The sequence below is a fragment of the Notolepis coatsorum genome (genome assembly GCF_963971535.1).
Source record: "Notolepis coatsorum genome assembly, chromosome: 3".
Classification (NCBI taxonomy): Eukaryota; Metazoa; Chordata; class Actinopteri; order Aulopiformes; family Paralepididae; genus Notolepis; species Notolepis coatsorum.
In genome coordinates this window covers 123,242,083-123,267,208 of record NC_140167.1, presented here as the reverse complement: position 1 = coordinate 123,267,208, position 25,126 = coordinate 123,242,083, and the positions used below count along the sequence as shown (strand labels likewise).

At 41.0% G+C, this 25,126-nt stretch overlaps 1 protein-coding gene across 1 annotated transcript in view; it reads right to left on the bottom strand.

The window, feature by feature from the left end:
- Nucleotides 1-25,126, bottom strand: part of LOC311225989 (lactase/phlorizin hydrolase-like) — a gene marked incomplete at both ends in the record, with an annotated part of 111,722 nt that overhangs the window by 50,237 nt on the left and 36,359 nt on the right. The window contains 2 exons of the mRNA XM_084311371.1: nt 7,090-7,188; nt 19,449-19,547. Coding sequence (XP_084167497.1) covers nt 7,090-7,188; nt 19,449-19,547 — 198 coding nt within the window. The remainder of the gene's footprint in view (nt 1-7,089; nt 7,189-19,448; nt 19,548-25,126) is intronic.

The following is a 25,126-nucleotide window of genomic DNA, read 5'->3' as shown; positions in this document are numbered from 1 at the left end:
CGAAGCCCCTCTCTGATTGGCCCCCCGCATGAGCCGAGACAAGCTCCTCTAGCCAGGAGTCGAAACTCCGTTAACTCCAGAGAGAGAGGCTGAACGCAATTTATACGCATGGAAGTATTGATTACGCCATAACGAATCATTAAAAAAATATACCGTTAACTGGAATATGTTGTGTGTGCCTTTACACATGTTGGATAGGATTATGTAATTGGTTTGTATAGCGTCGCGTATAACGTTATTTCGCGTGACTTCACGGTTTATTCACATTTCACAACACAGCCAGCGGTCAACTTGTTTACACTCCCCACTTACTGTACAATGTAACATTTAGATTAACCCAGTTGTCTATCTGTATGTCATATGTTACGATGAATTGAAAATGGGGGACCCTGATGTAAACAAGACGAAAGTCTTTCTCTGGGATCTGCATTCCCTTAACAATTGTATGTATTGAGCTGTACTGTGTACTGTACCCATTCTGCAATCTGTTAATAAAGTTTTCAATCAATTCAATCAATCAATAACTAGACAGTTACAATATAACATTTAGATTAATTAACCCAGTGGTCAAGTCAAGTCAAGAGTTATTTGTCACAAGTTGTTTATTAGCCTAGACATTTTCAATTCATCGTCTTGTTTACATCAGGGTCCCCCATGTTCAATTCATGATAACATATATGACATACAGGTAGACAGATGGACAGTACTGCTACATCTAGACATTTATGACATACCAGACTTTGAACTTGTGGTAGGCCTAGACATTTTCAATTCATCGTCTTGTTTACATCATGGTCCCCCATGTTCAATTCATGATAACATATATGACATACAGGTAGACAGATGGACAGTACTGCTACATCTAGACATTTATGACATACCAGATTTTGAACTTGTGGTAGGCCTAGACATTTTCAATTCATCGTCTTGTTTACATCAGGGTCCCCCATGTTCAATTCATGATAACATATATGACATACAGGTAGACAGATGGACAGTACTGCTACATCTAGACATTTATGACATACCAGATTTTGAACTTGTGGTAGGCCTAGACATTTTCAATTCATCGTCTTGTTTACATCAGGGTCCCCCATGTTCAATTCATGATAACATATATGACATACAGGTAGACAGATGGACAGTACTGCTACATCTAGACATTTATGACATACCAGACTTTGAACTTGTGGTAGGCCTAGACATTTTCAATTCATTGTCTTGTTTACATCAGGGTCCCCCATGTTCAATTCATCGTAACATATGACATACAGATAGACAACTGGGTTAATCTAAATGTTACAGTGTACAGTAAGTGGGGAGTGTAAACAAGTTGACCGCTGGCTGTGTTGTGAAATGTGAATAAACCGTGAAGTCACGCGAAATAACGTTATACGCGACGCTATACAAACCAATTACATAATCCTATCCAACATGTGTAAAGGCACACACAACATATTCCAGTTAACGGTATATTTTTTTAATGATTCGTTATGGCGTAATCAATACTTCCATGCGTATAAATTGCGTTCAGCCTCTCTCTCTGGAGTTAACGGAGTTTCGACTCCTGGCTAGAGGAGCTTGTCTCAGCTCATGCGGGGGGCCAATCAGAGAGGGGCTTCGCTCAACCAATCAGAGAGGGGTCTGCAGAAATGGGAGGGGTCTGCAAAAATGGAGTTCAACCAATCAGAGAGGGGTCTGCAGAAATGCGGCTACGAATTGTAGAGACGCTATATTGACAAGGCTTGACAACAGAGGTTCAAATATAACTTCATATTTATTGGTTATTTGTTCATTTTATATCAGCATCCAGTCTCCGCCGTCGTGTTAAGACATTTCCTGTTTACATTTTCGAACGTGACATCATCGCCTACGGCAAGCGTACACGCTCAAAAGGCAAACCGTAAACGGAACCCGGAGCGAACCAAGACGTGTGTACACAAACTAGAGGGGGGAGAGGGAGGGGGGAAGTTCGCATCAGATCTCGGAACGGGCTAGAATGGAATGGAAACGAGTAGGTGAGTGAGAAAGGCCCCTAAAACCAGAGACAGTGGACAGACTTGTCTTTCTTGCCTGCAACTTAAAGTAATGGCTTTGCTTGTCCAAATGACAATACTGACCAAATTGAGATTTATTTTTCTCTTGTCCATTTATTTAGTTTGCTTTCTAATTTAAAATACAATTTGAAACAGTCTGTACAAAGTAGGCTATGTGTGCTAGCAGAGCTAGTCTCGTCACGAGTCACGGTGCACATGTGCGGTGGTTTGTCCACCAAAAAAGCGCCAAAAGATAGAAAAGAAACTAGCAGAGCCAGAACTGTTCAACTCCCCTGGAGCCACAGCCAGCAGAGAAGCCGGTTTACTTTCGCTTTCAAACCAGCTGCAGCCTGAGAACTGGAGTGTGAGGGGATGTAACACTAAAGATGGCGGCAACGACAAAGAATTGTTGCAAAATGAACATAAATCTGTTTAAAATCGATATTGAGTGATATGATATTGTTATCGATATCGATATCATTTTTGGCCATATTGCCCAGCCCTACCGCTTATCCTCAAGCATAATTTCTGATTCTTTTTTTGTGTTCTCTAATGTGTCAAACCAGCCCTCTTTTCTTGATCCTCAAATCACAACTGTTGCTTCCCTTGGACAAAGTTTGTGGAAGAGGGAACTGGTTGTATTAACTCAAACGCCACCCCGTTAATATCACTTCTCTATCTCTCTCTCTCTCTGCAGGTCTCCGAGCATAGGTGCTCCTCATCCTAGCAGACACTAGGGATTGCGTTTCACATCAGGGACAGTGAGTGGGCATAAGGGAAAATGGAGAGACTTGTTTGTGTGATGCGTGTTTGTAGATTCACTGGTGGAGGAAGAATCTGCCTCAAGCCTTTCAGTATTATGGTCAGTGATCATCAAACACTAGATGAAATTCCCCCAAAAAACAGAGCAGTGATCTCTACCAAACAGCTGCATATGACCTGCCATCCAGTGATACTTGACATGACCCACTAGCCCGTCTGAAGATCCATCCAGTGGTACTTGACCCACTAGCCTGTCTGAAGATCCATCCAGTGATACTTGACCCACTAGCCCGTCTGAAGATCCATCCAGTGGTACTTGACCCACTAGCCCGTCTGAAGATCCATCCAGTGGTACTTGACCCACTAGCCCGTATGTAGATCCATCCAGTGGTACTTGACCCACTAGCCCGTCTGAAGATCCATCCAGTGGTACTTGACCCACTAGCCCGTCTGAAGATCCATCCAGTGGTACTTGACCCACTAGCCCGTCTGAAGATCCATCCAGTGATACTTGACCCACTAGCCCGTCTGAAGATCCATCCAGTGGTACTTGACCCACTAGCCCGTCTGAAGATCCATCCAGTGATACTTGACCCACTAGCCCGTCTGAAGATCCATCCAGTGGTACTTGACCCACTAGCCCGTCTGAAGATATCAAAGTGCTCAAAAACTGTTGTTGCGCAACAAAACCTCTTGCAGCTGTGCTGTTTTTTCTTCTCAGGGCAGCTGTGCTGTTTATTCCCCTCTTTGTTGTTTTTGAAGCATAGGATTTATTAGTGGTTCCATTTTTCTGTGTTTTTGTCATCTCTGTTGCAATTTTAGAGGGGTGCATCTCAAGTTTGCCTTGGACCTAAACTGGTGTTTACATTTTCAGCCATTCCAATAAGGTGAAGGCAGCCTAAAGCGTAGTGCAAAAAGAAAAGGTCAGACTGTTAAGGTTTGTTTAATTTTTGGTAGGAAGTGAACCACAGTTTAGTCTGTGTTTGTAGATAATCCAGTTCATATTATGAACTGGTAGGATAATGGACAAGGCACCACTCTTAGAGGAGGAGCAAAATAGGTACTGGAGTCGGCTTAGGCTGACAAACGGATTTTGGGGATGTTGAATTTCATGCAAAGCATACCTTGCAGGTGACATTTTCAGTTTGGACTACGTCATCTACTTTTAGTTGACGATTTTGGCTTCATAGCCAGATACTTTCTTTTAAATGTTCTTCCCCAAGTCTGTTGACGAGTATGGTAACTGGAAGTCTCTTGTGGAGCCTTTGTCCAAAGGAACAAAACAAAAAACTAAAACCTGGATAATGCTTGAATAAATGTAAATTGTGACCGTCGTATACTGTTTAAATATGAGTTTTTATTTTCTTCTATTTTTGTATTAGTTTTGAGTACATTGAAAATTACATTTTGTCACTATGGTCACTATTTCTGTTAGGAGTTTGAAAAGAATGAACGTGTTGCTGTTCATCAGCAGTTCCTCCGTCACCAGGAACTCCAACCCTAAAATAGAACTATTATACTCTACAGTTCAGTTTCGATTTGTTAATATAAAAGATATGTTCCTAAGCTGAATACCGGAGATGAGGCTAGTGATGATATCCATTGACTAATCCTCCATAGATTCCATATATGAAAATTTTCTGAATAGTTCTGTTCCATAGATGGAAGTCTTGATGACATCACAAATTTAAGTCTGATTCCCAGGGAGACTGCTGGCTGTGTTTATAGACATTGATGTAACTGTCCCAATAACGGCACAATGTACATTCGATTAGAATTTTCCCTTAAGTGAGCTGTTGTTTCTGTGAAAATTCAAATGAGGAGCTTTAAAGGTTGCATATTATACTCGCTAATATAAGTCTCTGAGGTTCCCGAAACAAGTTTTTTGTGTGTGCTGAAAATACCACTCGATTATGCCTTCTATCAGCCACTATACCCCCACTGTTTCAGTCCTTTGTCTGGATGGGCTGTTATCCGATTTCTGTAGCCTTAAATGCAAATTAGCCATGTTTTTCCCACACCGCACTTAGCAACTGCTTCGACTTCCGGCTCCCACAATTCAGATCAAATCGTCAAACTAGGAGTTTCAGATCAAGATCCAGCTATTTCATATCCCATTTCCTGTGTAAAATGTTGTCGATGGAATTTTGTAAACTGTTTATGTGGAAAAAGTGTGTTTACAGGCCAGCCACCATCTTGAAAAACTGACATGCAAATCAGAGACCGTCCTCGCCATTTGATGTAGGACTGAGAGGCAAATCTGAATGAATCTGTACATCTAGAGGCAAAGTTTCTGAATATGGGCTGTGTGCAAAATATGCCTGGGTTGTTTTATTTAACCCGTTTGTGTTAGTCGGACCGTCAGAGACTCTAATGTGTGTGCACAAGCACTGAAAAAGTGAGCTTTTCATATGTGACCTTTTTAATGCTTGAAATAATTGAACTGTGGTTCATAACCGGTTTGATAATCTGTTGTGTTCCACTTACAGTGTCAATGAAGATCATAAATGTGTCCTTTTTGATGGGATGATGCATTGCCTTGAGAACTCCATAGTATGATGCCATCATTTGCATTCTACCGTACCTGCAGTGCCATGAGTGCCAACTGTCTCAAGTAATTTCAAATTTGTAGTAGCTTTTCATACTTTTTATACTATTGGTATCTATACTATTTTTGTGGTTCGTTTTTCAAATAAACTTTTCAACAAATATTACTTGTGAAGTGGTTTCTGGTTTGACACTTTTCGAGTCATTGGCATGCCATCGGTCCATCCTTAGTATTTGGCTACGTTACATCGTCACCACGGACATCTTAGTAGGCAAACGGGTGAATGTAATCAAACCGCATGTGATTAAAAGCTAATTATCTATCTCATGACATTGTTAAATTTGGTAGGACTGGCATGACATGTCATACTATGAACAGGCCAGGGATGAAACTGGTGGTGGAAGCTCAAAAGTACATGTAATTGCTAATATTACTGAGCTTGCGCCATTCAGTTCGAACTGACAGCTGTGCTGCAAAAATTTCTCCAGAACCTGCGGTGTGGCCTCCCTAACTCAAATACCAAGAGTGGCACATTGCCCTGGAGATCGCTGTTTGACAGCATAAATAATTTGTGTTTTTTTCCTCCCCTATTGGATAAAACGGAATGTTGTCTACAAATGAAACGAATTACAGGTAAAGTAGCCCACTGATTTATTTGATCAGAGCTTGATATCCGATAACTGCACCACATATTACACATGAGAAAACACAAGCATAACTTTAAGTTAATTGGAATTGTTATATAACAGCAATTTAGAGAAAACAATCTGAAAAGAATCATGCAATGTGTGCCATTATTGAATCACTTGGCTTGTTTCTTGACAGTGAATTCAATCAATCTCCCACTAGTCTCTAGAGTGTATGACGGCTCCCCCAGATTTTAAGAGTATACGTCCATGTTGGGACTTTAGTCGAAGTGCATGGACTTATAATTTGCTCTCCATTGTTATGGTTTCTACCGATTTTCTGTTCTTTAGCTTATTTTTAGTTTTTAGGAAGCAATAAGACATAAAGACAGCCCCTAGGGTGGCTGCAATAAGTACCGCAAATAAGCTGTACAGTCCAGCCTCCGCATCATTGGGTGAGAGATCCATACCCAAGAAGCTCACAAAGTTATTCAAGGTAGGTGATGTGGTGGGTGCAGTAGTATGTGATGTGGTGGGAGCAGTAGTAGGTGATGTGGTGGGCACAGTAGTAGGTGATGTGGTGGGCGCAGTAGTAGGTGATGTGGTGGGCGCAGTAGTTCCTGCAATAAGAAAAAGGATATAATTAACATTTGAATAGATGGTAGGTGTGAACTATGAGCTTTAACTTTGTATAGTATGTCAGTTTACAATCTCTGAATACAAGTGTTCACATGTAAGATGTCTCCCTGTTTTGTAAAATAGATTTTGAACATATTCTCTACAATAATGGAACCCTTGCAATGAAGAACCATATCACTTCGTTTTGCAATTTTCTGGACAGTATGTATTTGCTGTTGTGAGGTCAATCTAAATCACTTGGAATGTGATGTATCACAAGAAAATAATTCAACCTCTACTGTCTTTAACTTTGAATGAACACCAACACACCTAACTTTCCAACCTTAGAAAACCATAACGTTTGAAAACATTGTTCCTCTGAAAGCTTCAAACAAGAGTTATACAGTTCTTCATCTTAGGTACTCGGCTGATAACGTGCATTTTGGATGTGGCCAAATGACAGCAGCCGTCTCCTATAAGCTGTGAGGCATCGTTATACCTTCAGGTTCAGGGTTCAAACACGGGTGGGGTCCTAATGCCGGGTCTGGGAAACCGTTGCAGGTGATGATGGTGGCGTAGCGGGCAGCAGAGTTCTTGGCTACACGGGGAAGGTTAGGGTCTGAGCGATTGACGTAGAAAAGGCCAAATCTCTCTGAAAACCCAGTGGCCCACTCTAGGTTGTCCATCAATGACCAACCCGTGTATCCAAAAACATTGACATCATCTAGTAAGTAAGCTGTGACAAGAAAACAAACAGCATCACCAATGTTACCTCACAAGTGATTAACATATGGTTACATTTAAATTGTTATTTGTAGGCTACTCATTGTTACTGTATATACTCCTTGTATGTTGTAGTAAATTGCAATACAGGGACTGTATTTTGGTTTTAACAAGATCACAGAATATATGTTGTCCGTTATCTTAGCCTACTGTTGTTGCAAATTGTCTTTCACATTTGTTCCAGCATGTACTACTCTGTGTATATTCAAGTAGTTCAAGGACAACCTCATACACTCACCCATCTAACCTCACTCAACAGTGACCCCAGCAGGAAAACAGGGCTCAACCATATTTTCTGAGTTAACTGGTGCCATTATAACAGGTGGTTACTAGCTACTGGCAGTCACTTCGCACTGGGCGCTTGTCTTCTGACCAACCGCGAACCCTCCGCTCACTAGCACCACGTGAACACGACAGTGAACTGAAAATGGGGGACCCTGATGTAAACAAGACAAACGTCTTTCTCTGGTCTGCATCCCCTTAACAATTGTGTGTATTGAGCCGTACTGTATTGTACCCATTCTGCAATCTGTTAAATAAAGTTTTCATTCATTCATTCATTCATTCATTCATTCATTCATTCATTCATTCATTCATTCATTCATTCATTCAGTCTAATACCACAGTCTTAACTAATCCGCCACCTGAAAAGGATCCAACTCAGGAAGCAGATATTTATTTTAGGAGTGAGTTTATGCCAAGGGGTAGGGGTGTAAAGTACTTGAGTAATTGTACTTTGTAGGGCTGTCTTAAATACTTCGAAGCTTCGAAGCTTCGTTCGATGGCACAAGCTTCGAACATTTAAAAAAAAATCGAAGTTTAAAAAAAAAGAAAAATAAATAAAAGTTTTATTTTTTTTAACTTCAATTTTTTTTCTGTTCGAAGCTTGTGCCATCGAAATAACGTGTATCCATTCAACTAGCTGCTGTACTGCTATGGTAGCTAGCCTAGCCGCAATGCTATGGCCGATCACATTCACGTTAGCATGTAAGCTAACAACAACAAGAGCATTGGGTCTCTCGCTTTTTGAGACATAAACTCTCCACTCTTGGTGGTACATTGTGTTGATGACTCTGCACCCCCCCCTTAACAACTGTTTGTATTGAGCCGTATTGTATTGTACCCATTCTGCAATGTTAAATAACGTTTATCCATTCAACTAGAGCTATACTGCTATGGTAGCTAGCCTAGCCGCAATGCTATGGTCGATCCCATTCACGTTAGCATGTAAGCTAACAACAACAGGTTTAGTCTCTCGCTTTTCGCTTTTCATTTTTTATTTGTATTTTTTACTTCGATTTGTGTGTGTGTGAACAATCCACTTTATTTATAGAGCACATTTAAAAACAACAAAGTTTACCAAAGTGCTGTACAAGTCCCACAACATAAGATAAAAAAATAAATAAACAAAATAATTTTTTTTTTTTTTTTTTTTTTTAAATCGAAGCTTCGAATTAAAATCGAAGCTCGGCCCCGAAGCTTCGATTGCCAAAAAAAGCTTCGAAGGGAATACTTTACTGTTTTGGGGATTTGTACTTTACTCAAGTATTATTAGGTTTGTATACTTTTACTCAATTACATTTCAGAGAGAAAAAAACATACTTTTTACTCCTTACATTTAAAATGCAGACATACAAAGTACAAATCTTGCAGGTCCAACAATTGTAATTAGTATATTTGTTTCTCTGGCTGAACTAACGTTAATGTTATTAATCCTGCGGCCGCTCTTTATTTAAAAACAGCCAATCAAATCCCCATCAATGGAAAATTAACCAGCCCATACTCATGTTGATTGGTCCTTGTGCAAGACTAGAAAGCGGGGATCTTTGATTAAACACCTGCTATCAGAGATTTTTACTTTGACTTTTTAGTACTTACATTTAAAAGTAGAAACTTTTAAACTTTTACTCAAGTGTGTTTTTAGCCAGATACTCTGACTTTTAATTGAGTATGATTTTGAGACGGTACCCATACTTTCACTTAAGTATAATTTCTGGGTACTTTTTACACCCCTGCCAAGGGGTTACTACTAGCTACGTGGTTTTAACCTTATTACACATTCCCTTATTTTTTACTCTGACATAGTGTGCACTACATTGTTGACTATAATGAAATACCAATGTATTAAATCTCCTTAAATCCTTATGAACTGTCACCCAGTATGCATACAGACTAATGTTTCCCCCACAATGGATGTTGTCACTCCTATGTGAGTCCAATGTAACTATACGATAGTGTGCAAACAAAGCCCTCCCTTAAAATAAACCATGTCTTGAATGGTAGTGGTACAGTTATTCACCCATTCAAACCTGTATTTACTCTTTGAAATCCATTGAGTTTATCCTCATTTGCTATGTGGTAGGTTATTGTTTTCAGCTAACTTTCTCTCCAAATCTGAATAGCTTGCCATAATATAATGAACCACGCAGTCCACACAATTTGGAGAGTCAATAATAGCCAAACCTTTGATCCATACCTGAAAACCCATTGAGATGCATTCATGAATCATTAATGTAAGACTTGACAGCTTACCAAGAGGAATTATTACCATGAGTCTTAAAGGAACACGCCAACTTTTGGGGAAATTAGCTTATCTACCCTGGAGTTAGACAAGCAGATACATACCCTTTTCTTCTCTGTGCATGCATTAGGCTTAGGGAACAACCGCACCATTAGCCTAGCTTAGCGTCATTCACTGGAAGTAGGTGTGCCAGTGTAGCCTAGTTCCCAACAGTCACGAAATACACTCCAAAGTCTAACTCCAGGGTCCCAAAATGTTGACATGTTCCTTTAACACTTTGACTGCCGGGAGCCGTCTTTAGACGTCTTTGCTGGCCATGCTAAAGTTGCCGGGGGACGCTGTACGTCGTCTTTATATTAATATTTCAAAAATCTGCGATCGGATTCATAATGTCCCTCCGCTGGCCTGAGATCCACCAGCAGGACCCACTGAGCTCTCTGGCGGTTCAGGAGCGCCATCTGGTGGCCGATCGGCGCAAGCGCTTAACAGGAAGCGCATTAGAGGTTTTGCTAGACGTCCGTGTTGCTTCCGGCCACTCGGTACATGTCCCGTGACTCTAGCTCGTCACTCTACATAGCGATCGATTGCCAATAACTCGATAAACAACATGATTTGGACGTATATACCATTATACAAGCTGGAGATGGACCGGGTAATAATATATCCCATAATGATAACATTTCTACTCGACGATGATCGCCCAACGGCGTGCGGAGACTGGGGTGAGTTTCAGCGTGTAACGTTACCGTCTTCGATAATAACTGATATTATCAACATTTGACCCACATTAGATGATTGGTATAACGCTGCCCACGGAATTATAAACGCCCCCTCGCCCATCCGGTCAACATCAGATGACGTGTAGTAACTTCTAGAAGTACGTCTAGTTGGAATTTTTTATATCGCGCTGATTGCCATCAAACTGTATTTCATCAGCAATATAATGCATTTGGGGCTATATATCACGTTCTGGAGAAAGCTGCAGAAAGAGATGAAAACATACTTATACATTAGACCATACTTTACTATGAATATGTGAATGAAAAAGTTTAACGTTGCTACACAATGAACAATACATATAGGACTTTGAATGGGCCCTAATAATGGCAATGTAGCAATAGAATTTAAAAAGTTATAGCCCTGCAAAGAAGGGGACTTTCTCCATAGACAAATAGCGCTGGCAATCTATGGTATATCATTAATTTAACCTTAGGCAACCAAAGTGTTAAGATTCTGACCATGCTTGAAGTACCGGTAAACACTTACATTGAAGATAGCTTTGTAAAACAAAAGTTGACAGTAATTGTGCCGTACACATTTTTGATAATAAAAGTTGTCTAGCACACGTTTCACACCATTTTTGGTTTATCTTTACCAAAAGTGACAGTAAATATGGAGGGGACCGTTTTCCATCGCTAAAATTTCAAACAAACTGAGGGGAATGATTTGATACCTTTAAGCACTTGGTTGATGTAGTTGTTGTAGTAGTGGCTCCTGTGTTCATCATTGAGATCTATAGGCCCTCTCTCTGAGACCCCGTTCTCTGTGATGATAATGGGTGGGTTTCCATACTCTTCCTTAATGAACTATAGAATCCGTCTGAACCCAAATGGAGACACCTTAAGCCAGGAGGAGCCTGAGTCAAGCCAGCTGCGATCAGCAATTGTTCCTGCACCCCTGTTGAAGATGTAATAAAAACATGTAATATGATGGCCTTACTAATTAAAGGGCACTTCACTGAAATACAATGATGTATTTTGCACATAATCTCACAATGAGATAAATACTTCTGCACACAAAAGACTTGGGTAACAGGTGTGTCAGAGAGAGGTCACTTGAGCAAAAGGAGAAGGTCCTGCACACTGACTTTATATATCATGTTCAGACAACAGCCTCAATCCCGTTTGAGGGATCAAAGGTTGTCTGAACATAATAAATACATTCAGTTCTATTTTGCAAGCTTAAAACAGTGTGCAGGACCTTCTACTTTCCCACATAATCTCACAAACTCTGAACAGTTTTATATTGAAATTCTTTATTCCGAATAACCTCTTGAGATGTAGCATCTCGTTTTCGATGGGCTCCTAACACAATACAATGTATGTACATTGGAGGAAAAAAACATTGGACATCGAAACAGTCTACAACAACAAAATCAACTGAGAAATGACATTACAAAATAAGTAAACCAACATACAAGATCACAAAATTAACCTTCCAGAAGCTTTGTGGTCCGGTCTTGAACTTTCCATAAATGTGTCTCCATAAATCCATTTAGTTAGATCCAGCACTGAATGTATCTTTTTTTTATCCACTTTTTCTCCTTATTTTCTATTTTTCTCCCATCCCAATTTCGTGTATCCAATTCTCCCCTCCCCTGTCTTGAACGTTGCTTGACTATGCCCCCCACTGGTCGGTTGTAGAGAGGATGGAAGCCTTGCATCACGTGTTCCCTCCAGCACACGAGGAGGCAGCCTGTCACATCTTTTCGCCTGCCAGCGCGGACTCTCATTGGCGAGGTGTAACGCATGGAAGGCTCACACTACCCTCGCCACTTCCTGTCTCTGCTGTGCAGGCGTCTCCCAACCGACCTGTAGGGGTCGCTGTCCACAACGTCCAATCCCCACCCATCCAATTCCATCCGCTGACTCTGCCAAATGAGCCAGTACGACGGCCGGCCCAAGCCGAAGGCAATGCTGAGACTGGGATTCGATACCGGAGTCTCTTGCATTGGTGACGAGCGCAATCTCCGCTACGCCACCCAGCCGCCCTCAGCACTGAATGTATCCTTTTGATGACAACAACTATTAGCCGTTAGCTATTTCCTGGTTGATTCCGGACATGATGTCACACGAATGCCAGGCTGCTCAGCCAATAGACAATACATTTTATTAGTGTGACCGCGGCTTTTGTAAGGTGCACGTAAAGGGCGCAACTTTTTTCTTAAATTTTTACAATCGAATGTGTTTTTCCAAATATAGAATATTCGTTGACAGCCCTACTTTCTACCCAAATAGAAGTTTGGTGAGAAAGCTCCCCTCTTTAGTTATCTTGGTTAAATTCTTCTGTTTTATTTTACGAGTAATTACCACCGCTTATTAGGGATGGGCGATATAACGATAACTATAATTATCGCGATATATTTTAATAATCGATATAAAAAAATGTGTGACCTGCAACAGGGCAGTTTAAGGGGCCTTTCTCACTCACCTATTGGGATCGAATCAGCGCTCCCGGGGACGGGGGGGGAGTGTTCTCACTCAGACGGACACACCCCTTTTGGGATCGAACCGGCGCTGATTAGTTTGACCCCCCGCTGAACCTGGGACAGTTGGATTAGGTGGTTTCGGATGCGGGCCAGTGGGAGCGGGGGGCGTGACACACACACAACGTCGTTACTGTAATGCTTTTCATGCTTGCTTGAATTATGGGCAGATAAAACCACACAGCAACAACTGGACAATACCCACAAAAACGATATTTATGGGCAATTTGAGAGTTCACAGCTCAGTGGATGAAAACATGAAGCCACGTTACAAACAGCACTTCCCTGGCTCGCATTAGGCCTGGCAATTTTGTTTGCCATGCTATGATACATTGGTTTCTTGTTCAATGCATTTATTTCTATTAGACCAGTGGTGCCCAACCAGTCGGCCGTGGTCGACCAGTAGATCAATGACATGGAATATAATTGCCACGAGCGATGAGATAATGTGCTGAACAGGCTAAGCTAACTAGCGTTAGCCGTTAGCTTAGCGTTTGCCACAATGCTATACTGTTATACTGGCATATTGCATTCACGTTAGCATGTAAGCTAACAAAATCAGCGCAGACGAGACTAAACTCAGCTTTTGGTGTTCAATTGTGTTGATGTTAGTTTTGTTTCATCAACAAATGAGAGGCAGAACACACAGTGAATGTATCCGTTTTGTTTATTGCACGTTCTTTGCTGAAAAATAAGTGCTACAGGCTATACTAGACTAGGCTAAGCTAACTAGCGTTAGCCGTTAGCTTAGCGTTAGCCCTGGGAAACGCTCAAAAGCGAACTCTACAACACCATCCATTCGTGATAAAATGGGGTGGGTTATATTGACAAGGCTTGACAACAGAGGTTCAAATATAACTTCATATTTATTGGTTATTTGTTCATTTTATATCAGCATCCAGTCTCCGCCGTCGTGTTAAGACATTTCCTGTTTACATTTTCGAACGTGACATCATCGCCTACGGCAAGCGTACACGCTCAAAAGGCAAACCGTAAACGGAACCCGGAGCGAACCAAGACGTGTGTACACAAACTAGAGGGGGGAGAGGGAGGGGGGAAGTTCGCATCAGATCTCGGAACGGGCTAGAATGGAATGGAAACGAGTAGGTGAGTGAGAAAGGCCCCTAAAACCAGAGACAGTGGACAGACTTGTCTTTCTTGCCTGCAACTTAAAGTAATGGCTTTGCTTGTCCAAATGACAATACTGACCAAATTGAGATTTATTTTTCTCTTGTCCATTTATTTAGTTTGCTTTCTAATTTAAAATACAGTTTGAAACAGTCTGTACAAAGTAGGCTATGTGTGCTAGCAGAGCTAGTCTGGTGGTTTGTCCACCAAAAAAGCGCCAAAAGATAGAAAAGAAACTAGCAGAGCCAGAACTGTTCAACTCCCCTGGAGCCACAGCCAGCAGAGAAGCCGGTTTACTTTCGCTTTCAAACCAGCTGCAGCCTGAGAACTGGAGTGTGAGGGGATGTAACACTAAAGATGGCGGCAACGACAAAGAATTGTTGCAAAATGAACATAAATCTGTTTAAAATCGATATCGAGTGATATGATATTGTTATCGATATCGATATCATTTTTGGCCATATTGCCCAGCCCTACCGCTTATCCTCAAGCATAATTTCTGATTCTTTTTTTGTGTTCTCTAATGTGTCAAACCAGCCCTCTTTTCTTGATCCTCAAATCACAACTGTTGCTTCCCTTGGACAAAGTTTGTGGAAGAGGGAACTGGTTGTATTAACTCAAACGCCACCCCGTTAATATCACTTCTCTATCTCTCTCTCTCTCTGCAGGTCTCCGAGCATAGGTGCTCCTCATCCTAGCAGACACTAGGGATTGCGTTTCACATCAGGGACAGTGAGTGGGCATAAGGGAAAATGGAGAGACTTGTTTGTGTGATGCGTGTTTGTAGATTCACTGGTGGAGGAAGAATCTGCCTCAAGCCTTTCAGTATTATGGTCAGTGATCATCAAACACTAGATGAAATTCCCCCAAAAAACAGAGCAGTGATCTCTACCAAACAGCTGCATATGACCTGCCATCCAGTGATACTTGACATGACCCACTAGCCCGTCTGAAGATCCATCCAGTGGTACTTGACCCACTAGCCTGTCTGAAGATCCATCCAGTGATACTTGACCCACTAGCCCGTCTGAAGATCCATCCAGTGGTACTTGACCCACTAGCCCGTCTGAAGATCCATCCAGTGGTACTTGACCCACTAGCCCGTATGTAGATCCATCCAGTGGTACTTGACCCACTAGCCCGTCTGAAGATCCATCCAGTGGTACTTGACCCACTAGCCCGTCTGAAGATCCATCCAGTGGTACTTGACCCACTAGCCCGTCTGAAGATCCATCCAGTGATACTTGACCCACTAGCCCGTCTGAAGATCCATCCAGTGGTACTTGACCCACTAGCCCGTCTGAAGATCCATCCAGTGATACTTGACCCACTAGCCCGTCTGAAGATCCATCCAGTGGTACTTGACCCACTAGCCCGTCTGAAGATATCAAAGTGCTCAAAAACTGTTGTTGCGCAACAAAACCTCTTGCAGCTGTGCTGTTTTTTCTTCTCAGGGCAGCTGTGCTGTTTATTCCCCTCTTTGTTGTTTTTGAAGCATAGGATTTATTAGTGGTTCCATTTTTCTGTGTTTTTGTCATCTCTGTTGCAATTTTAGAGGGGTGCATCTCAAGTTTGCCTTGGACCTAAACTGGTGTTTACATTTTCAGCCATTCCAATAAGGTGAAGGCAGCCTAAAGCGTAGTGCAAAAAGAAAAGGTCAGACTGTTAAGGTTTGTTTAATTTTTGGTAGGAAGTGAACCACAGTTTAGTCTGTGTTTGTAGATAATCCAGTTCATATTATGAACTGGTAGGATAATGGACAAGGCACCACTCTTAGAGGAGGAGCAAAATAGGTACTGGAGTCGGCTTAGGCTGACAAACGGATTTTGGGGATGTTGAATTTCATGCAAAGCATACCTTGCAGGTGACATTTTCAGTTTGGACTACGTCATCTACTTTTAGTTGACGATTTTGGCTTCATAGCCAGATACTTTCTTTTAAATGTTCTTCCCCAAGTCTGTTGACGAGTATGGTAACTGGAAGTCTCTTGTGGAGCCTTTGTCCAAAGGAACAAAACAAAAAACTAAAACCTGGATAATGCTTGAATAAATGTAAATTGTGACCGTCGTATACTGTTTAAATATGAGTTTTTATTTTCTTCTATTTTTGTATTAGTTTTGAGTACATTGAAAATTACATTTTGTCACTATGGTCACTATTTCTGTTAGGAGTTTGAAAAGAATGAACGTGTTGCTGTTCATCAGCAGTTCCTCCGTCACCAGGAACTCCAACCCTAAAATAGAACTATTATACTCTACAGTTCAGTTTCGATTTGTTAATATAAAAGATATGTTCCTAAGCTGAATACCGGAGATGAGGCTAGTGATGATATCCATTGACTAATCCTCCATAGATTCCATATATGAAAATTTTCTGAATAGTTCTGTTCCATAGATGGAAGTCTTGATGACATCACAAATTTAAGTCTGATTCCCAGGGAGACTGCTGGCTGTGTTTATAGACATTGATGTAACTGTCCCAATAACGGCACAATGTACATTCGATTAGAATTTTCCCTTAAGTGAGCTGTTGTTTCTGTGAAAATTCAAATGAGGAGCTTTAAAGGTTGCATATTATACTCGCTAATATAAGTCTCTGAGGTTCCCGAAACAAGTTTTTTGTGTGTGCTGAAAATACCACTCGATTATGCCTTCTATCAGCCACTATACCCCCACTGTTTCAGTCCTTTGTCTGGATGGGCTGTTGAAAATGGGGGACCCTGATGGAAACAAGACAAACGTCTTTCTCAGGTCTGCATCCCCTTAACAATTGTATGTATTGAGCCGTACTGTATTGTACCCATTCTGCAATCTGTTAAATAAAGTTTTCATTCATTCATTTCATCCGATTTCTGTAGCCTTAAATGCAAATTAGCCATGTTTTTCCCACACCGCACTTAGCAACTGCTTCGACTTCCGGCTCCCACAATTCAGATCAAATCGTCAAACTAGGAGTTTCAGATCAAGATCCAGCTATTTCATATCCCATTTCCTGTGTAAAATGTTGTCGATGGAATTTTGTAAACTGTTTATGTGGAAAAAGTGTGTTTACAGGCCAGCCACCATCTTGAAAAACTGACATGCAAATCAGAGACCGTCCTCGCCATTTGATGTAGGACTGAGAGGCAAATCTGAATGAATCTGTACATCTAGAGGCAAAGTTTCTGAATATGGGCTGTGTGCAAAATATGCCTGGGTTGTTTTATTTAACCCGTTTGTGTTAGTCGGACCGTCAGAGACTCTAATGTGTGTGCACAAGCACTGAAAAAGTGAGCTTTTCATATGTGACCTTTTTAATGCTTGAAATAATTGAACTGTGGTTCATAACCGGTTTGATAATCTGTTGTGTTCCACTTACAGTGTCAATGAAGATCATAAATGTGTCCTTTTTGATGGGATGATGCATTGCCTTGAGAACTCCATAGTATGATGCCATCATTTGCATTCTACCGTACCTGCAGTGCCATGAGTGCCAACTGTCTCAAGTAATTTCAAATTTGTAGTAGCTTTTCATACTTTTTATACTATTGGTATCTATACTATTTTTGTGGTTCGTTTTTCAAATAAACTTTTCAACAAATATTACTTGTGAAGTGGTTTCTGGTTTGACACTTTTCGAGTCATTGGCATGCCATCGGTCCATCCTTAGTATTTGGCTACGTTACATCGTCACCACGGACATCTTAGTAGGCAAACGGGTGAATGTAATCAAACCGCATGTGATTAAAAGCTAATTATCTATCTCATGACATTGTTAAATTTGGTAGGACTGGCATGACATGTCATACTATGAACAGGCCAGGGATGAAACTGGTGGTGGAAGCTCAAAAGTACATGTAATTGCTAATATTACTGAGCTTGCGCCATTCAGTTCGAACTGACAGCTGTGCTGCAAAAATTTCTCCAGAACCTGCGGTGTGGCCTCCCTAACTCAAATACCAAGAGTGGCACATTGCCCTGGAGATCGCTGTTTGACAGCATAAATAATTTGTGTTTTTTTCCTCCCCTATTGGATAAAACGGAATGTTGTCTACAAATGAAACGAATTACAGGTAAAGTAGCCCACTGATTTATTTGATCAGAGCTTGATATCCGATAACTGCACCACATATTACACATGAGAAAACACAAGCATAACTTTAAGTTAATTGGAATTGTTATATAACAGCAATTTAGAGAAAACAATCTGAAAAGAATCATGCAATGTGTGCCATTATTGAATCACTTGGCTTGTTTCTTGACAGTGAATTCAATCAATCTCCCACTAGTCTCTAGAGTGTATGACGGCTCCCCCAGATTTTAAGAGTATACGTCCATGTTGGGACTTTAGTCGAAGTGCATGGACTTATAATTTGCTCTCCATTGTTATGGTTTCTACCGATTTTCTGTTCTTTAGCTTATTTTTAGTTTTTAGGAAGCAATAAGACATAAAGACAGCCCCTAGGGTGGCTGCAATAAGTACCGCAAATAAGCTGTACAGTCCAGCCTCCGCATCATTGGGTGAGAGATCCATACCCAAGAAGCTCACAAAGTTATTCAAGGTAGGTGATGTGGTGGGTGCAGTAGTATGTGATGTGGTGGGAGCAGTAGTAGGTGATGTGGTGGGCACAGTAGTAGGTGATGTGGTGGGCGCAGTAGTAGGTGATGTGGTGGGCGCAGTAGTTCCTGCAATAAGAAAAAGGATATAATTAACATTTGAATAGATGGTAGGTGTGAACTATGAGCTTTAACTTTGTATAGTATGTCAGTTTACAATCTCTGAATACAAGTGTTCACATGTAAGATGTCTCCCTGTTTTGTAAAATAGATTTTGAACATATTCTCTACAATAATGGAACCCTTGCAATGAAGAACCATATCACTTCGTTTTGCAATTTTCTGGACAGTATGTATTTGCTGTTGTGAGGTCAATCTAAATCACTTGGAATGTGATGTATCACAAGAAAATAATTCAACCTCTACTGTCTTTAACTTTGAATGAACACCAACACACCTAACTTTCCAACCTTAGAAAACCATAACGTTTGAAAACATTGTTCCTCTGAAAGCTTCAAACAAGAGTTATACAGTTCTTCATCTTAGGTACTCGGCTGATAACGTGCATTTTGGATGTGGCCAAATGACAGCAGCCGTCTCCTATAAGCTGTGAGGCATCGTTATACCTTCAGGTTCAGGGTTCAAACACGGGTGGGGTCCTAATGCCGGGTCTGGGAAACCGTTGCAGGTGATGATGGTGGCGTAGCGGGCAGCAGAGTTCTTGGCTACACGGGGAAGGTTAGGGTCTGAGCGATTGACGTAGAAAAGGCCAAATCTCTCTGAAAACCCAGTGGCCCACTCTAGGTTGTCCATCAATGACCAACCCGTGTATCCAAAAACATTGACATCATCTAGTAAGTAAGCTGTGACAAGAAAACAAACAGCATCACCAATGTTACCTCACAAGTGATTAACATATGGTTACATTTAAATTGTTATTTGTAGGCTACTCATTGTTACTGTATATACTCCTTGTATGTTGTAGTAAATTGCAATACAGGGACTGTATTTTGGTTTTAACAAGATCACAGAATATATGTTGTCCGTTATCTTAGCCTACTGTTGTTGCAAATTGTCTTTCACATTTGTTCCAGCATGTACTACTCTGTGTATATTCAAGTAGTTCAAGGACAACCTCATACACTCACCCATCTAACCTCACTCAACAGTGACCCCAGCAGGAAAACAGGGCTCAACCATATTTTCTGAGTTAACTGGTGCCATTATAACAGGTGGTTACTAGCTACTGGCAGTCACTTCGCACTGGGCGCTTGTCTTCTGACCAACCGCGAACCCTCCGCTCACTAGCACCACGTGAACACGACAGTGAACTGAAAATGGGGGACCCTGATGTAAACAAGACAAACGTCTTTCTCTGGTCTGCATCCCCTTAACAATTGTGTGTATTGAGCCGTACTGTATTGTACCCATTCTGCAATCTGTTAAATAAAGTTTTCATTCATTCATTCATTCATTCATTCATTCATTCATTCATTCATTCATTCATTCATTCAGTCTAATACCACAGTCTTAACTAATCCGCCACCTGAAAAGGATCCAACTCAGGAAGCAGATATTTATTTTAGGAGTGAGTTTATGCCAAGGGGTAGGGGTGTAAAGTACTTGAGTAATTGTACTTTGTAGGGCTGTCTTAAATACTTCGAAGCTTCGAAGCTTCGTTCGATGGCACAAGCTTCGAACATTTAAAAAAAATCGAAGTTTAAAAAAAAAGAAAAATAAATAAAAGTTTTATTTTTTTTAACTTCAATTTTTTTTCTGTTCGAAGCTTGTGCCATCGAAATAACGTGTATCCATTCAACTAGCTGCTGTACTGCTATGGTAGCTAGCCTAGCCGCAATGCTATGGCCGATCACATTCACGTTAGCATGTAAGCTAACAACAACAAGAGCATTGGGTCTCTCGCTTTTTGAGACATAAACTCTCCACTCTTGGTGGTACATTGTGTTGATGACTCTGCACCCCCCCCTTAACAACTGTTTGTATTGAGCCGTATTGTATTGTACCCATTCTGCAATGTTAAATAACGTTTATCCATTCAACTAGAGCTATACTGCTATGGTAGCTAGCCTAGCCGCAATGCTATGGTCGATCCCATTCACGTTAGCATGTAAGCTAACAACAACAGGTTTAGTCTCTCGCTTTTCGCTTTTCATTTTTTATTTGTATTTTTTACTTCGATTTGTGTGTGTGTGAACAATCCACTTTATTTATAGAGCACATTTAAAAACAACAAAGTTTACCAAAGTGCTGTACAAGTCCCACAACATAAGATAAAAAAATAAATAAACAAAATAATTTTTTTTTTTTTTTTTTTTTTAATCGAAGCTTCGAATTAAAATCGAAGCTCGGCCCCGAAGCTTCGATTGCCAAAAAAAGCTTCGAAGGGAATACTTTACTGTTTTGGGGATTTGTACTTTACTCGAGTATTATTAGGTTTGTATACTTTTACTCAATTACATTTCAGAGAGAAAAAAACATACTTTTTACTCCTTACATTTAAAATGCAGACCTACAAAGTACAAATCTTGCCGGTCCAACAATTGAAATTAGTATATTTGTTTCTCTGGCTGAACTAACGTTAATGTTATTAATCCTGCGGCCGCTCTTTATTTAAAAACAGCCAATCAAATCCCCATCAATGGAAAATTAACCAGCCCATACTCATGTTGATTGGTCCTTGTGCAAGACTAGAAAGCGGGGATCTTTGATTAAACACCTGCTATCAGAGATTTTTACTTTGACTTTTTAGTACTTACATTTAAAAGTAGAAACTTTTAAACTTTTACTCAAGTGTGTTTTTAGCCAGATACTCTGACTTTTAATTGAGTATGATTTTGAGACGGTACCCATACTTTCACTTAAGTATAATTTCTGGGTACTTTTTACACCCCTGCCAAGGGGTTACTACTAGCTACGTGGTTTTAACCTTATTACACATTCCCTTATTTTTTACTCTGACATAGTGTGCACTACATTGTTGACTATAATGAAATACCAATGTATTAAATCTCCTTAAATCCTTATGAACTGTCACCCAGTATGCATACAGACTAATGTTTCCCCCACAATGGATGTTGTCACTCCTATGTGAGTCCAATGTAACTATACGATAGTGTGCAAACAAAGCCCTCCCTTAAAATAAACCATGTCTTGAATGGTAGTGGTACAGTTATTCACCCATTCAAACCTGTATTTACTCTTTGAAATCCATTGAGTTTATCCTCATTTGCTATGTGGTAGGTTATTGTTTTCAGCTAACTTTCTCTCCAAATCTGAATAGCTTGCCATAATATAATGAACCACGCAGTCCACACAATTTGGAGAGTCAATAATAGCCAAACCTTTGATCCATACCTGAAAACCCATTGAGATGCATTCATGAATCATTAATGTAAGACTTGACAGCTTACCAAGAGGAATTATTACCATGAGTCTTAAAGGAACACGCCAACTTTTGGGGAAATTAGCTTATCTACCCTGGAGTTAGACAAGCAGATACATACCCTTTTCTTCTCTGTGCATGCATTAAGCTTAGGGAACAACCGCACCATTAGCCTAGCTTAGCGTCATTCACTGGAAGTAGGTGTGCCAGTGTAGCCTAGTTCCCAACAGTCACGAAATACACTCCAAAGTCTAACTCCAGGGTCCCAAAATGTTGACATGTTCCTTTAACACTTTGACTGCCGGGAGCCGTCTTTAGACGTCTTTGCTGGCCATGCTAAAGTTGCCGGGGGACGCTGTACGTCGTCTTTATATTAATATTTCAAAAATCTGCGATCGGATTCATAATGTCCCTCCGCTGGCCTGAGATCCACCAGCAGGACCCACTGAGCTCTCTGGCGGTTCAGGAGCGCCATCTGGTGGCCGATCGGCGCAAGCGCTTAACAGGAAGCGCATTAGAGGTTTTGCTAGACGTCCGTGTTGCTTCCGGCCACTCGGTACATGTCCCGTGACTCTAGCTCGTCACTCTACATAGCGATCGATTGCCAATAACTCGATAAACAACATGATTTGGACGTATATACCATTATACAAGCTGGAGATGGACCGGGTAATAATATATCCCATAATGATAAAATTTCTACTCGACGATGATCGCCCAACGGCGTGCGGAGACTGGGGTGAGTTTCAGCGTGTAACGTTACCGTCTTCGATAATAACTGATATTATCAACATTTGACCCACATTAGATGATTGGTATAACGCTGCCCACGGAATTATAAACGCCCCCTCGCCCATCCGGTCAACATCAGATGACGTGTAGTAACTTCTAGAAGTACGTCTAGTTGGAATTTTTTATATCGCGCTGATTGCCATCAAACTGTATTTCATCATCAATATAATGCATTTGGGGCTATATATCACGTTCTGGAGAAAGCTGCAGAAAGAGATGAAAACATACTTATACATTAGACCATACTTTACTATGAATATGTGAATGAAAAAGTTTAACGTTGCTACACAATGAACAATACATATAGGACTTTGAATGGGCCCTAATAATGGCAATGTAGCAATAGAATTTAAAAAGTTATAGCCCTGCAAAGAAGGGGACTTTCTCCATAGACAAATAGCGCTGGCAATCTATGGTATATCATTAATTTAACCTTAGGCAACCAAAGTGTTAAGATTCTGACCATGCTTGAAGTACCGGTAAACACTTACATTGAAGATAGCTTTGTAAAACAAAAGTTGACAGTAATTGTGCCGTACACATTTTTGATAATAAAAGTTGTCTAGCACACGTTTCACACCATTTTTGGTTTATCTTTACCAAAAGTGACAGTAAATATGGAGGGGACCGTTTTCCATCGCTAAAATTTCAAACAAACTGAGGGGAATGATTTGATACCTTTAAGCACTTGGTTGATGTAGTTGTTGTAGTAGTGGCTCCTGTGTTCATCATTGAGATCTATAGGCCCTCTCTCTGAGACCCCGTTCTCTGTGATGATAATGGGTGGGTTTCCATACTCTTCCTTAATGAACTATAGAATCCGTCTGAACCCAAATGGAGACACCTTAAGCCAGGAGGAGCCTGAGTCAAGCCAGCTGCGATCAGCAATTGTTCCTGCACCCCTGTTGAAGATGTAATAAAAACATGTAATATGATGGCCTTACTAATTAAAGGGCACTTCACTGAAATACAATGATGTATTTTGCACATAATCTCACAATGAGATAAATACTTCTGCACACAAAAGACTTGGGTAACAGGTGTGTCAGAGAGAGGTCACTTGAGCAAAAGGAGAAGGTCCTGCACACTGACTTTATATATCATGTTCAGACAACAGCCTCAATCCCGTTTGAGGGATCAAAGGTTGTCTGAACATAATAAATACATTCAGTTCTATTTTGCAAGCTTAAAACAGTGTGCAGGACCTTCTACTTTCCCACATAATCTCACAAACTCTGAACAGTTTTATATTGAAATTCTTTATTCCGAATAACCTCTTGAGATGTAGCATCTCGTTTTCGATGGGCTCCTAACACAATACAATGTATGTACATTGGAGGAAAAAAACATTGGACATCGAAACAGTCTACAACAACAAAATCAACTGAGAAATGACATTACAAAATAAGTAAACCAACATACAAGATCACAAAATTAACCTTCCAGAAGCTTTGTGGTCCGGTCTTGAACTTTCCATAAATGTGTCTCCATAAATCCATTTAGTTAGATCCAGCACTGAATGTATCTTTTTTTTATCCACTTTTTCTCCTTATTTTCTATTTTTCTCCCATCCCAATTTCGTGTATCCAATTCTCCCCTCCCCTGTCTTGAACGTTGCTTGACTATGCCCCCCACTGGTCGGTTGTAGAGAGGATGGAAGCCTTGCATCACGTGTTCCCTCCAGCACACGAGGAGGCAGCCTGTCACATCTTTTCGCCTGCCAGCGCGGACTCTCATTGGCGAGGTGTAACGCATGGAAGGCTCACACTACCCTCGCCACTTCCTGTCTCTGCTGTGCAGGCGTCTCCCAACCGACCTGTAGGGGTCGCTGTCCACAACGTCCAATCCCCACCCATCCAATTCCATCCGCTGACTCTGCCAAATGAGCCAGTACGACGGCCGGCCCAAGCCGAAGGCAATGCTGAGACTGGGATTCGATACCGGAGTCTCTTGCATTGGTGACGAGCGCAATCTCCGCTACGCCACCCAGCCGCCCTCAGCACTGAATGTATCCTTTTGATGACAACAACTATTAGCCGTTAGCTATTTCCTGGTTGATTCCGGACATGATGTCACACGAATGCCAGGCTGCTCAGCCAATAGACAATA